General features: G+C 48.8%; 1 protein-coding gene across 1 annotated transcript in view; it reads left to right on the top strand.

The window, feature by feature from the left end:
* Positions 1-10,229: 10,229 nt before the first annotated feature.
* The window catches only part of ZMAT4 (zinc finger matrin-type 4), a 244,525-nt gene continuing 240,042 nt past the window's right edge, over positions 10,230-14,712 (top strand). Inside the window, exon 1 of the mRNA XM_040994238.1 lies at positions 10,230-10,331. Within this exon, the coding sequence (XP_040850172.1) occupies positions 10,230-10,331 (102 nt within the window). The remainder of the gene's footprint in view (positions 10,332-14,712) is intronic.

Genomic DNA, 14,712 nt, shown 5'->3' with positions numbered 1-14,712 from the left:
TTTGAGTCACTGGGGTCTCCGGCTGCAGTCTCAAACATCTTGTTTCCCCAAAACCAGAGTCACTACGGCTGAGAGTGACTCCTGGGAGTCAGGGATCTTGCTTTGTCCCATGCAAGGGGTGCGTGTGGTCTCCTCTGAATTCCTCATGAATGTGAGGGGCTAGGCTTGGTGTCTCTAAGGACCTCACAGGGTGAAGCATGACCCCCTTCTCTCTCATTCCTTCCCAGTATGTCCTAGGCTTATTCCCTTCTCAATTGCCTGTCCTTTATTTTGCCTTCCCTTCCTCTAGCCAGCTCAAGAGTTCAGGTCTCCTTGCTTCCTGGCCAGCTCTCTCATGGTCAGCTTTTCCCTGCACCGAGTGCCCTCACCCTTATTCTCTAAGCAGTGAGAGGGAAGCAGTCGGTGGCTTTGGCTGGAAGGCACTGTGGCCTCTGTAGGTGGGAGAACCCTGCTAAGGTTCTCCCAGCCCATGTTCCAGGACCCAGGTCTTATCCTGCGGCAATGCTGCTGGTTTCTGCACCTGTGCAGAGCCTGCCTCTGATGAGGCCTAGACTGGCACTGCTGGGAATGGGGGACTCCCAGGAAGACCTGTGCTGGTTCTTCTTGTTCCCAGAGCCACGAGCTACGGAGGCAACTGTAGGGGTGCAGTCAGTCAAGTTTAACATTCTTGACAGTCTCCAGCTGCCGTGTTCTCTCCCACAAGCTTAGTTAAGGTCCTGCTAGATAAAACCCCAGAATCACAATGGCTCAATGCACTGGAAGTTGATGTCACACAAAGTCCAGCGAGCACTAGGGGCTGGGGACATGGGCTCTGCTCCCTGTGTTTGTCCATTCCTTGCCTGCTTCCAAGCTTGCCCAGGACAACAGAATCGAGCCTGCAAGAGGGAGCAGGAGGTAGGATCATGTAGTCGGGTTTGAGGGTCAGGCCTGGAGTGTGGGCATCTCTTGCGCACACATCCCATTGATCGGAACTCCGTTACTTGGCTCAGTAGCTGCAAATGAGGCTGAGAAATTCAATCTCGCTCTTGGTGGATGGGGCAAACAGGGGCTGGGGGGCGGTGTGGGAAAGAACTATTACCTCTGACGCTTGGGATGCGGAGGATTCATTTTCAGGAAATCGTCTCTCATCGTTGACATGTACGTGGTGTCCATCTGTGTATCCATCAATCTGCCAATCCATCACCCCTTCAGCCTGTCTGTGTCCCTGCCCACACATCCTTCTTTCTTCTGCGGGCCTTTCTGTGTATCTCTCCATCATCCAGCTGCTGGGCTGTCATCTGGAGCAGAATGAGCACCCGTGCAAGTGTCGCTGAGACCCAGCATTCTGCACTCGGTCCTCATTTTTGTGCTAAGAACTGTTTCTCAGCTGTTTCTTAACCACCTTTCTACCCCACCTCACCGTTTGTGTATATGTTATTTCAGTTTTTTCTTTTTTTGACTTTAGAAAAAAACATTTTCTGTTTTGATCCTTGGGCTCAGATTTCTTTCCATACACATGTTGCTTGCTAGGGATTTTTCTGAATTCTGTATGTGTTTCCCTTGTGGTGTGACTCCAGCCCAGGTTTCTCTCACCCACTTGTGGATGCACAGCTGGGTTGACTACAGGTCTTATTTTTTGAACAATGCCCCTGCCTGCACATGCCTTGTATTAGACATGGGGGAGAATTTTTTCTTGCCTGCAAGCTGTGAGTGCAGTAGGTAGGTGGTTCAGCTGGGGGAAATAATGTTTTGCTTTCAGTTTATCCTCTTGGCAAAAACTATGGAAGCTCCTGCATCCTCACCTCCCCCAGCGCTTGATCTGGCCTCCATTGTTGATTAACGAGCAGAGTATTGCAGATTGGCACAGTCACCTCCGTGTGTTTCACTCCCCCTGGGAGCTGAGTTCCCTATCATTGTCCCCCTCTTCTGGGGGAGAGAGAAGACTTTTCATGCTGGCATATATCACATGGTGTCTAGATAGCGGGTCCCTTTTCCTGTCTCTACACCAGTTTAACATCTGTACCTTACCATCCTGGCCACTGGCGATGCCTCCCCGAGGACTCCCTGTAGTTTTTGCGTGAGGCAGTGGGATGTAGAGGCGCACCTGTGTGTTGTACTGGCTGACTGATGGATGGCTTGTGCAGCCGCTGGGGAGCGTGGATTCCACCCAGAGTCCTAGTTTTCCTGCAGCAGCTCTGGCCTTGCTGGGCTGTGCCTGCCTCTGCAGCTGCAGCTGCCGCAGGTGCAACACGGTACCTCCTCCAGCCCGAGATGTGGTGTCTGCATGGAAATCTGCCCTCAGTCTGTCTGGTTCCATCGGGGCAGTCTGGCAATGATAAATCAATGCAAGCAAGTTACAGTCACGGAGTGCTTATTTGTCCAGCTTAAGGGCTTGTGCCTGGCTGCCGGAGAGAATGAACTTGTGGTTTTGTGGCCTGTGAGGAAGAGCCACTCGTGTTTGTTGAGCACACACCTGCCTTTCTCAGGCAGCCATAGTCTTGTGATGTAAGGAATCCGCGCATGCGGGGCGATCCTCTGATGGATGGGAGTGGGGAGGGTGCTTTAAAATGTGAGTGCCTTCCACCAGGAGGTGCCGCCTTTCAGTGTGATGGACCAAGCGATAGAACTGGCAATGAATGTGTTTCACTCCTGCATGCATTTTCCCTGCTTCCCAGCTTGCTTTCTGGGGCCTGTGACTTTTTGGTTTCTCTTTGCCTCTGGCTTCTCCTCTGTGAGACAGGCTCTGGCTTGGATTGGTAAACTAATACAATGTCCCAATCCTCCACCCTCCTGGCTTTCCTACACTCCTCTTCCCCTTCTGAAAGCATAGAGACACCACATACTGCAGACCCATTGTGAGGACGAGGGCGCAGCACCTGCCTTGTCTGTGTCTTGCAAAAACCATTTCTGCTTTCCCCGACGGCGGCTCCATTATGCTCCCCACAGCCGTCTACCCAGTGCCAGTTCCCTTGGGTTCTCCTCAGAACAGCTGCAGCAAGGGCCCTTAGAAAGCCAGGCTGGTCAGAATAGCGTGGGTATTTCACACTGTCCATGAGCCCCACCTGCTTCTGTGACTCGCACCTTGCTGTGTGGAGGCAGATGTCCAGCACGAGTGGAAACCTGTGGGTCCATCGGAGAGTCTGGAATGGCAGGTGGGTGTGCCTGAACCACAGCCTCCAGCTGGTGTGGTGTTTTGTTATGGGTGGGAGGAGATGGCAAGCCTGCTGGGCGTTTTTGTGGCATGCTGCTCCCTGACCCACGAGACCTGGAGCACACCTAGTTAGCTGCCCAAGAGTACCCCCCCACACACACACCCCACCTTTCATGAGTAAAAGGGAATCCGAGTGAGGCCACTTGGTGCCCTGGCTTAGCAGAGGACTCTGGGCAAACCGGTCAGCGTATGCTCCACTCAGGCCCTCTGGAGTCAGGGTTCATATTTGTCCATTTGGATAACGGCTTGAGGCCCGAACTGGGCACGATGCCATGCCTGAGAAGCAGCCCAGAGCGCTGCCCTACAAGTGTGCCAGATGTCGCCAGGCCTGCCAACTGCCCGGTGCCGCGTTTAACCAAGACTGACAGATCCAGTTCTGCCTCCCAGGGCTGAGCATGAGGCATGTATGTATGCTCAGCAGTGGCAGATGCTTCTGAGTCAGGAATCCCAGAGCCTGCCCTTACAAGTGAAAAAAAAAATTGGTGCCATTAAAACGCAATTATTCAAGTGGCATGAGCTGGCTATGCAGCTCCTGGTGGTAGCAAGCAGGGGAAGGGAGTCGGGTGTCTCTCCCCTCCTTTCCTTTCCTGTCCCCTCTCTTTCCCTTTCCTCCTCTCCCATCCTTTCCTCTCCCTTTCCCTCCCATCTCCTCTCTTCTTCTCTCCTTTCCTCTCCCCTCCCTTTCTCTCTGCTCCCCTCCTCCCCTCTGCCCTCCTCTTCTCTCCTTACCCATCTCCTTCCCTTCTTTACTCTTCCCTCCTCTTCCCTTCCTATCTCTCCTCTCCTCTATATCAGCAATGAACCTCCTGGTGGTAGGGAAGGGAGTGGTGTGCACCTCCACTGTCCCCTCCCTCGGCCCCCATCGGCAGCATCCACCGTGATCAAGCCAGCAGTAGACCTGAAGAAAGGTTCTATGCATGAGAAGCACGAAGCCAGGCAGGTTGTTTAAGGCAGTTCTGCTCTCCTGGCTGTGTTTCTGACCTCCACCTGCTCGTAGCCCCCTGCATGGCCCATCCAGGAAGCTGTGTGCCTGGTGAACCGGGAGTGAGTGCTGGAAGCTGTGCCCCTCTCAGCTGCTCTGTCTGTGCTGATCTGTGTCCCCTGTGAGGCCCACTTGCTGCCCCCTTTCTCTGGCATGATTTCAGGAGGTGGCGGGAGCCGAGGCTCTCATTTCTGGCATACTTTTCTGGCTTGAGTGTTTTCCAAGGCTGCTGGGTCTGCTGCCACGGCAACCGGTCTTGCATCTCACCCCACCGCCCCCTTTTCCTGGGAGGCAGATGTGCTGGGGAAGCAGCAGCTCCAGCCCCCTGCCTGTCCTCTAGGCCTGAGTGTGTGTGTGTGTGGGGGGGTGTGGGCACCATAGCGAGGCATGCCAAAGCCACCTGTTTGCCTCTGCATCCTCCTCCTTTGGTTGCCAGGGAATCAAGAAGTGAAGGATGGGTCAGGGAGTGGGAAGCCAGGCTCAGCCACAGAAGCAGCAAGAACAGGTTGCGGGTTCAGAGCATCAAGTTAATTCACAATGTACCTGCCCCACTCTGTTTTTTTTTTTCTGATGAAAATGGGCCAGCTCTGATTCTTAACCATCCTCCCCTATTTATGAGCAGTTTTATCCTTTCCAATAGCAACAGAATAAAGCACAAAGGAACTTGATGGTGTGATGGTGTCTTTCTTGGAGTTGTTTTTTTTTTAATATGGCTGAGATGCTGAGAAGGAATAGTGATGGGATACCTCATGTCTGCTTTACTTTTGTAAGAAGGAGATGGCTTGTTTATTTATTTATTTATATATTTTCAGTAGGATGTCAGCCTCTATTGTGTCCCCTTCATGGTGGGCTCTTCATTCATTGAAAGGTATCTGCCTCAGCAGCCAGGGTAAGCATTTTTATGGCACACTCTGTGCTGCAGCTCTGGGGAAGCAGACAGGCATGGCCAATGCCAAGGAAGACAACCCAGGGCGTGCTTACGCCTGTGGGGACAAGGTCAGCTCCAGCCTGGGAAAGTGATGGCCACTTGGGAGCAGAGTGACCTTTTTCAAGTCACTGTACTCTGAAGTGATGAGGCTAATAGTCCTGCACACCTGCTCAGGGAGTTGAGCTAAGTGATGGACATAGATCCCTTAGTACAAGGTTCCATTCTGGGGACCAAAGTCCCTGTTCCTTCTTTCTGGGTCAGGAACTTTCCAAAGGGACACAACACTGCTGGAGGCACCTTCAAAGAGCCTTGACCACCGATCCCAGAACTCATGCTGAATGGCTTTGTGAGTGCAGAATCCTGAGGAGTTCTTTACTTGAGTTGCTCAAGTCCCACTTCGATTGATTGGTTGATTTAGAGGCCTATTTAAAATGCAGAGTAGCGAACAGCAAGGAGATAGACAGAAAGAGAGAGAATCTTCTATTTACTGGTTCACTCCCCAAATGGGCTGAGCCATGCTGGAGCCAGGAGCTGGCAACTTCAACCTGTTCTTCAACATGGGTGGCAGGAGCCCAAGTACTTGGGTCGTTGTCTGCTGCCCCCTAAGGTGCATTGGCAGGGAGCTGGACCAGTACCAGTCTCAAGTCATACCTTTACAGGGCTACTGAGGAGAGAAGGCAGGTGGAAAACAGGTGGTGAGATATTTTGGAGGAGATTGATAGAGACAAACCCCAATACCATGACAGAGGACACCTGGGTGGAAAACTCAGATAGGCAAGGGATAAGAGGAGATGCCACTATGATAGTGCTGCCTCAGGACTGTGGGTTCAGATGGCATGTGCTCCTTTTGTGTCTCCTGGGCTAAGGTCACAGAGAAACATTAGTGGGACAGACTGAGAGAGGGTGGGCTGGTGTTCTCACCATACTTGATGACAGACTTCAGACGAGTAGTCCCAGCTGTGGCCTCAGTCCACTAACTGCATTGTCCTTCTTCTTTGTCTGCACAAGATGCTCCTTACCTCTCAGACAAGGAGAGCAGCCTGTGAGAAATAGGAACAGTGAGAGAAATCATGTTGATTGTGATGATGGTGACATCTGCCTCTACGTGTCTCATGTGCGCCTGTGACATGTTTTGTTTGCGTCATTTCCAATTTGGGTGGAACTTTTTCCCTGTGAAGCCAACTAGGAGTATAGGGCTGAGATTACTGGGACTTGTGGGATGGTAGACAGGCAATACCAGAGTTGTGTGTGTACTTCTTTCCCCCGAACGTCCCTGAATGTGTTGCAGTATCTCTGAGATGGATCCTGGGACACTGCTAAAGGCTGTATCATCAGGCTCCAGCTGTTCTCTGCCTCTTCTTCACAGCATCCTTCTACGACCCTCCATAGTGTTGCCTTGTCCTATATCAGGCCTTCCCATGCTCTCTTTAGAAGTCATTTTAAACTTCACAGGTAGTAAGGTTCTACTCCGTGCACAAAAACTCCCAACTCATTTCCTGAGTTGGATTCTGGTTCCTTCCATACTAATCCTTTTTTGCTGAGAATTTCAACTCCTACGGAAGCACCTTGAAAAGAGCCTTGATAATCCTCAGTGCCTTACACCAACCACGTTGCAGTGGCCACCTTAGGTCCTAGTGTAAGTCTTGTCTCACTCAATAATTTATAAGGATTTAGAAGGCAGGGGTTGTGCTTTCCATTACCCTTGTGTCTTAGGCAGAGTGGATTTGCAGTAACCATTATTGGAGAGATAAAAGCCCTGACTGTTTCCTTCCTTTATTACAGAGTTACACCTTTGAGTCCTGCATTGTCACTGCTACATGGGTGACTCAGACCCCAAGGAGAAAGGATGTGGTCAGACCCCTGCTCCACCACTGCCTCCTCCTCCACTCTGGATCTCTTTAGTAAACCACAGATGCCACAGTCTTTTGTGCAAACTGGATGGTGATGGAGAGGCTGGCATTCCCCATGGTTTGTGCCATCGGGATATTGTAGGGTAGACATACTCAGGAAGCTTGCTTTCAGATCCTAGAATCACATTCCTTGCTTTCCCTACTCTGGTCTCCCAAGGCCTGCGGCACATCACATGAGGTCTGTTCTGAAGGCTGAGGTCACCACACGTGCTGTGATGGGACTGACTAGCTCACTAGTGGCACCTACTCCATTCTAGCTGCTGGTGGAGGCAAAGGCTTTTCAGGACCATGGACAAGGCCCTCGAGGGGCAATCCTGTTTTCTCTCTTTAAAACAAAACCAAAAACCAAAAAAAACCACCAAGCTTTGCTGCATTTCTAGAAGCCAGTGATGCTGGGCATCCCTACACAAACAATCTTGGTCTGAACCATTAAGTGGGGCCCTTTGGTCATCCAACCAGGCTGACTCATGTCCAGTAATTGGCTCCCACTGGAATTAAAGTCCTTTAGGTATTTCCTATGGGTTTCCTGGGTCTCAGAGGGGTCTTTACTGACTTTCCAATTGCATATGGACTTATCCAACTCAATATTCTTATTTAAAGCAGTGGAACACTCCATGATATTTTCTCTTCCTTTGAAAATTTTTTTTTAGTATACACATTTCATATTCTGCCTTTAGAGTTATTTCTGCTGCACAGCTGCTTTACGGAGACACAGACTCCTACGGGCCCGCTCTGTCCGACACGTACCTTGAATATCCTTTCACAGTGTTTGATTTCTGCAGTTGGTTGTATAATGAGGAAGGAGTGTGCAGGGAGTTTGGAGAGTCCTATTAACCAGGTCACCCATGAATCTATCTTCTTCTGTTTCCTTATTGGAAGTTCCAGAGAACACAGGAATATTTAAACACAACCGTTTAAAGGAGTTTGGCTTTAAAGAAAAAGATGCCTTAGTAAATTTTCTGTTCCATTGGACACTTGAAAATGTTGTACTACGTTTTCCTGTTGTCAGAACACCTTTTCTACCACTTGCCTTCTAGGGACTGGGACAAATGGCAATCAGCACTCGGGATTATCCTTGGCTCCTATGGCCCGCTGCGCTGCCGAAACTATCGCTGGGGTGCCCCTCTTCCTGGCACTACTTTTGAAGATAGAATATCCTGAACAAGACACAGACCCAGATGGTTGCACAGGGTGGGGCTTGCAATCAGACGGGGAGACTTCTTCTCTACTCCTCGAGGTGGGGGGAGTTATCCCGTGAAAAAGGAGTAACATTTGTGCTGGGTGTTATCTACAGAGAGAGGGACTGAATGAAAGCCGGAGTCAGGCAGATTCTGACGCCAACTGAGGGGAAGTCCATGGCCTTCCTGGAACAGTTTACCTTTGGAGGGAAGGAGTAGATGTCCAGGCACAGCAGGTGCTGGACTCTAGGCCAGTGGAGCCATCTGCCAGGAATGCTCCTTCCAGAAATAACAAGTCCACATTGGCCACGAGATACAGCAGGTGGCATAGCTATCGGCAGTGTAGGGTATTGACAAACTGGAGATCCTATCGTCTCGCAGGAGCAGGAGCTGTGGCTGCTTCCGAATTGCTGAATACAAAAACCATGATGGGACCTCTGTAGCCAAGGCCAAGGACAGAAAGTGCACTTGGAGCTTTGAAGTGGGCAATCTTTTACTTCAAGCAGGTGCTTTACTTAGTGGGGCCAGCTCTTGATCAAAGTCATTTCAAATGCACTGTCATTCTCTGTTTTGTTGCAACATTTGTGACTTGACCAATATCAGAATGTTCATTAAAAATATGAGCTTTCTTAGATGCTGAGGGATTTTTATACTTCATGTTGCACCTTCTTATGCTTTTTCTTCTTTGATCCTCATTATCATTCTCTAATGAAGCGTGCTAGATATACTTCAATTTCTTTAGGGAAGGGAATTGAGACACAGGGGATAGAAGGACTCACTCAGCATCTTGTGGTAGCAGGAGACATGGGATTGGTGTGGGGGGATGGAAATTGAAATCCTGCAGGCTGGGAAGTGTTCCTGCCGTGCCAACCACCAGCAGTGCTGTTGGGAGCGATCTTTTAAAGGGGGATGAGCTCCAGGGTGCCCATCACGTCAACTGTTGTCTGTGAGTCTTCTGCCTCTCCCTCTCTGGCATTCTGCCTAGTCCCATACTTGCTTTTGGCCTGAAAGTCGGAGGGGAAGTGAAGGAGCACTGGTGAGAGCTTTCTGGGTCCTTGTTTGTGTCTCCAGGGTGACGACACAAGGCATGCCTTAGATCACATTTACTGGCAGGGATTGGGAGTGCCACGGGGTGGTCCTGGGATGCATTCTAATTTAGATTTTGGAAGCGGAGAACATGACAGTGATGTGGAGTGGTGGATGTGGCCATTGTGAACTTTGCAACTCTTGGTAGGAGAGCTGGCTCGAACATTGAGCTTTCCACATGATACAGGGAATGAAGATAGAAGGAATGCTACAGTTCAGTCTGATTTTATTGTTTAATTTCTTAAGTAGAGCCATGAACTGAAAACTAGATTTTATGCTACTTATTAAGGCTCTTGACAAAGCTAACTTGTTCCTTGGCTACAGATGCAATATATGTTCATTATAGAAAATTTGTACAACTGAAGACAATTACAAAAGCAATTATCTATAATCTCCCAAAGATTAGTATTACCAACATTTTGTTAGAATTTACTGGAATATTTTTCTATGCATCTGCACGTTTGAAATGTATTATACTTCTATACACAGTGTTTTTTTTTGTGTGAACCTCTTTTTATCATTAACAGCAAACCCTTTCTTGTTTCTTGAAGAAGGCTCTTAAGGAAGGATTTGATTTGAATTTGGATATGGGAGACAGGTTGTATTGCAGTGTGGGCGTCACAATGCATTTAACCCATTTCTTGTAGGGCATATTGAGTGTTTACGATAATTGGCTTGTGAAAATATCCTTTTGTGTAAGTCCTTGTCAAAGCACTGGGTATAAATCTGGTTTTGTTCAAACCTGGACTCCTATTTGTGGGGTGCCAGGGCATCTGTGAGAGTTATAAACCATAGGTATTAGATTCCTATACTTCAACACTGTGAGTATTGCCAGCACCACACTACACTGGTCTAGGCGTCCGGTTTTTTACATGGTTGATATTTAGCCTTGATGTGAGTGTCCTGGACTCATTTTTCTTCCTTTTTTTCCCCCTGTCGATTCTCCTTTAGCCTGATGAAGTCCTCCGATATCGATCAGGATTTATTCACAGACAGTTACTGCAAGGTGTGCAGCGCACAGCTGATCTCGGAGTCTCAACGTGTGGCCCACTACGAGGTAAGGATGGCTTTTCCCCACGCTGGGGAAGAAAGTCACATTGTCGTAGGGCTCAAGTGTGCTCTTTTGCTGCTCTCGGGGGGCAGATTTTCAGAGCCTGCACAGCATGGTGTGTCCTCTTCTGTTGGGAGTGAGGCCATGGGGATAGCATTCCCTGCTCTCAGTGCTTCCTACAGCCACTGCCTTGTGAATACACACCTCTTCCCCCGGGGACTCAGTGTGCCTCATTTGCTCATCTCTGAGTTTCCTTCAGGGGGACAGGACAGAATGCAACCATGCCAGCTCCACCGTGGCTCTCAAGTTAAGCCAGCAAGCCTCTGCAAGGCCCTATAGTGAAGTGGGTGGTGTGAGGAGCTCAGCATCAGCGGTGTCTGTCCACAGAATGACCAATACCCTAAGAGTTGAGTCAGAAGAAAGACTTGCTCTGTCGAGGTATAGCAGAATTTCCAGGTCCAAAAGCTCCTGCAATGCAGGGTTTTGAGGATGGAAGAATGCTTTAAGATTTTTCTTTATTCCTTGTTAGGAAAAGAAAGTGAGAGAAGGAGGTTGTCCTGTGATCCCTGGAAGGAATGGGGTGCTGCAGGCTTGCTCTGTTTAGCAGGAAGCATGAGCCAGCAGGTGTGTGGGCCTTTGAGCATCCTAACATGAACGTAGTTGAGGTGGGAGGGGCTCAGCCTAAAATTTTCTGTTTGTTGGATGTTTCTGACAAACCCTAGTTGCCACCTCTCAACTCTTCCAGACTTCATTTGTTCCATGTACAATGAAAATAAATATGGCATCTTTCTCATATATACATACACTCACACACAGAGAAAGAGAGTCAACCAACCCTGCATATCCTCTGGGCTTTGTAGTACCCAAATGAGAGCCACTGAAATATGCTTGATGAAAATACTCTGGAAGCTGCCAAAGAAGACTGATTGGCACCCCAATGCTGGCCATTAGTGGGTTCTCTGCAGCAGCATTTGGATGAAGACAAATTTTGCTCTTCAAGGAGAACTCTTAAAACCAGTATCTTTGCAAAAAGTTACTGTCTACATCCTTTCCTGGGGACTGGCCTCAGGGCTGCTCCTATCTGCTAATGCTCAAATCCTTTCTATAATATGACGTAGCTTCTGCACAGAGCCTACATACGTCCATCCTCATGCTTTTGTTTGTCTTTGGATTACCTGTAATACCCAAGTCAGTGCCTGCACATAGCTTTATGTATGTGAATTGAGTGTCATTGTTGTTATAGATAAATTCAAGGTTTGCGATTTGGAACATTCTGGAATTTTTTGTTTTCGGGTGTTTTTCATCTGTGAATGTGGGACTCATGAAGAGCTGCCTGTCTGTTCTTCCTGTTGAGAATCAACCAAGTGTGGGTAGTGAATGTGAGGTTAATTAGCTGAAAGGGAAAATGCCCATCTTTTGAAATGAAGAACTTTTCTCATTTCTGCTGATATGGATTCATCAACATGTTCCATTTTATGAATATTACTAATGGAAATAGACTCCTTGGAAATGTTGCTATGAGGCTGATTTGGAGCATGGGACAAGTGACTGAGACCCAGGAGACATGAGCTCAATGATAGTGAGTCCTGAAAAGTGTTCCACAGCGACCAAATGCTACGAACTCCACAACAGTAGATTTTCATTTGCCATTACACAGTGACATTGGCTTAGCTTTAGGGTCATGTGGGTGAATTTCATACAAGGTCGGAGGTTGTTATCTTTAGGACATGGTTGACTATAACATCTCTGGAGATAGTGAGGGTACCATCTCTGAAAAGAAGGCTACTAATACATTTTTAAAAATTAATTACATTGTATTATGTGACACAGTTTTACATTGCATTATGTGACACAATTTTATAGATACTGGGATTCCTCCCACCCCTTCCCTTACCCTCCCCTCATGGTGGATTCCTCCACCTTGTTGCATTACCACAGTTCAAGTTCAGTTAAGATTCTTTCATTGCAAGCATATACCAAGCATAGAGTCCAGCATCTTATTGTCCAGATAAGTTCAACGGCTTCTTGGGGAGACCATCTGTGGTCTGAAGGTAGAGCTGGCAGAGTGTCATCCCGATCATATTAATGCGTTTTTTTTTAAAGATTTATTTTTTATTATTTTTTTATTGGAAAGGCGGATATACAGAGAGGAGAGACAGAGAGGAGAGACAGAGAGGAAGATCTTCCATCCGATGATTCACTCCCCAAGTGAGCGCAACGGCCGATACTATGCCGATCCGAAGCCAGGAGCCTCTTCCGGGTCTCCCACGCGGGTGCAGGTTCCCAAAGCTTTGGGCCGTCCTCGACTGCTTTCCCAGGCCACAGGCAGGGAGCTGGAAGGGAAGTGGGGCTGCCAGGATTAGAACCGGCGCCCATATGGGATCCCGGGCGTGCAAGGTGAGGACCTTTAACTACTTGCGCCACCACGTCGGGCCCATTAATGCGTTTTTAAAAGAAAGATTGATTTATTTTTATTTTAAAAACTGACTTACAGAGAGAATGAAAGAGAGATCTTTTATCTGCTGGTTCACTCCCTAAATGGCTGCAACAATGGAAACTGGAACTGATCTTCCAAATATCTCACATGGGTACAGGGCCCAAGCCCATGAGCCATCCTTTGCTGCTTTCTCAGGAGCATTTGCAGAGCTGGAATGGGAGTGGAGCAACCACGACACAAATGGCCATCGTGTAAGATGCTGGCACCACAGGTGGAGGATTAGCCTGATGTACCATGGTGCTGGCCCATATGCTAACAAATTCTAAGAAGGGCATTGCTGAGAATGGATGGGGGATGATAGATAAAGAACAAAGCATTCAGTTGCAAGGTGGCTCCAGATTTCCAAGGTGAGGCAGAAGACCCTGTATGCACACCACCCAGGTCCAACTAAGCTGGAGGGTAAGACTTCACAGCTGTGCCCACACCCCTAGAAGACAGGGCCCTGCAAGGGTCTCTCTGGAATGCTTTGCAAGCATTTGAGGGGCCGTTTGTCCTGGCTTTTGCTCCCAACATTGGCTCCCAATTCTGGCTTCCTGTGCATGCAGACTGTTGGGAGGCAGTGGTGATGTCACAAATAATGGGGTCTCTGTTACCCACAGAGGGGACTGGGAAGGAGTTTCTTGCTCTTGGCTTCAGTCCTGGCCCCTACTGGCTGTTGCAGACAAGTGAGGAGTGAGCTAACAGATGTCTGTTTGCCTGTCTTTCTCACTTATCTATATCTATGATGCCTTGGGTACGCTGTCCAGCCCTGCCTTGCTACTTGAATTAGAAAAGTGATGTCCAAACACTGACAACTTGAAAAGCACCAAGCAAAACAAAGCAAAAAGTAAAGCAAACACATAAATCGAACATCAGAGATCCCCAAAGCTAAAGTCAGTGGCTCAATCAGTTTTCCTGACTGGATCCAAGTTTCCTTGTTAACATCCTAGGGTTTGCTGAGTGTAGCATGCATGGGATCGAGAAAGCAGGGCAATTACAATAGATCTGCCATTAACAGTGTTCCACATCATCAAAGCAGCCTTCAATGCATTCCCATTAAGTAGGCACTTGGAATGACTTCCTCCTCCCTGCAGAGCGGGGCACTCCCTCCTGTGCTGTCTGGCTGTGCAGCTGCCCAGCTTGTAAAAAGGCACAGGGTAAGAATCCAGGGCTCCTACTTCCCCAAGGCTCTGAGGCTGGTTCTCTCTCCCAGTGTATCTGCTCTCTCTGTGTGTACCTCGTTGGCTGGAATTTCAGGTCACATGTGTCTCTTGAAAACTGAGGTCCCATGTAGCTCACAGCCTTCCTGCTCGTCCGTTGTTTTCATGTGATTACACTTCGGTTTAACCTGGTAGCATTCTCTGCCATCCTGGTGGGATCAACTGTGTTTTCTGTGTGTCCAGCAATGTTAGTGTTCATCACGGCAGGGTGTTCTGAACCTCGAAGAGGGATGAGCCCAACAGCTCGTAAGTAACCCAAAGGGAAATCCTAGAGAGGATTCAGCACAGTAAGAATTCTGGTGCTTGCTTCCCAGGAGCTGCTGATCCAGGCTCTTGTCTTGCACCTAGGCAAGCATTCTAAGTGCACACACATGTATGCTTCGAGAATAGTAACAGATTTATTTCAAAGGTGAGAAGATGGACACACCTGCGTGCAGGAGCCATGGGCTGACCCACACAAAGGAACATACATTGTCAGTAGGTGGTGGGCCAGCAGGTTGCCAGAGACGAGGAAGACTGGAGGAGGGGAGATAGAGAGGGCGCTGGCGGCATCTCCAGCTGTGCTTCATGGAGAGAGGAGGGGAAGAAAGGAAGGAGGCAGAGAGAGTGTGAGAGAACGCCTACCAGCTTGGACTTCTTTGATGAGGCCGGGGGCCAGGCTTTTCCAGGTGTGTAGCCACCTGGGAATCCT

The sequence above is a fragment of the Ochotona curzoniae genome, unplaced genomic scaffold (assembly GCF_017591425.1).
Source record: "Ochotona curzoniae isolate NIBS_2020 unplaced genomic scaffold, NIBS_Ocur_1.0 contig_899, whole genome shotgun sequence".
Classification (NCBI taxonomy): Eukaryota; Metazoa; Chordata; class Mammalia; order Lagomorpha; family Ochotonidae; genus Ochotona; species Ochotona curzoniae.
The sequence above is the reverse complement of the archived record's forward strand: the minus strand, read 5'-3'. Positions and strand labels throughout refer to the sequence as shown.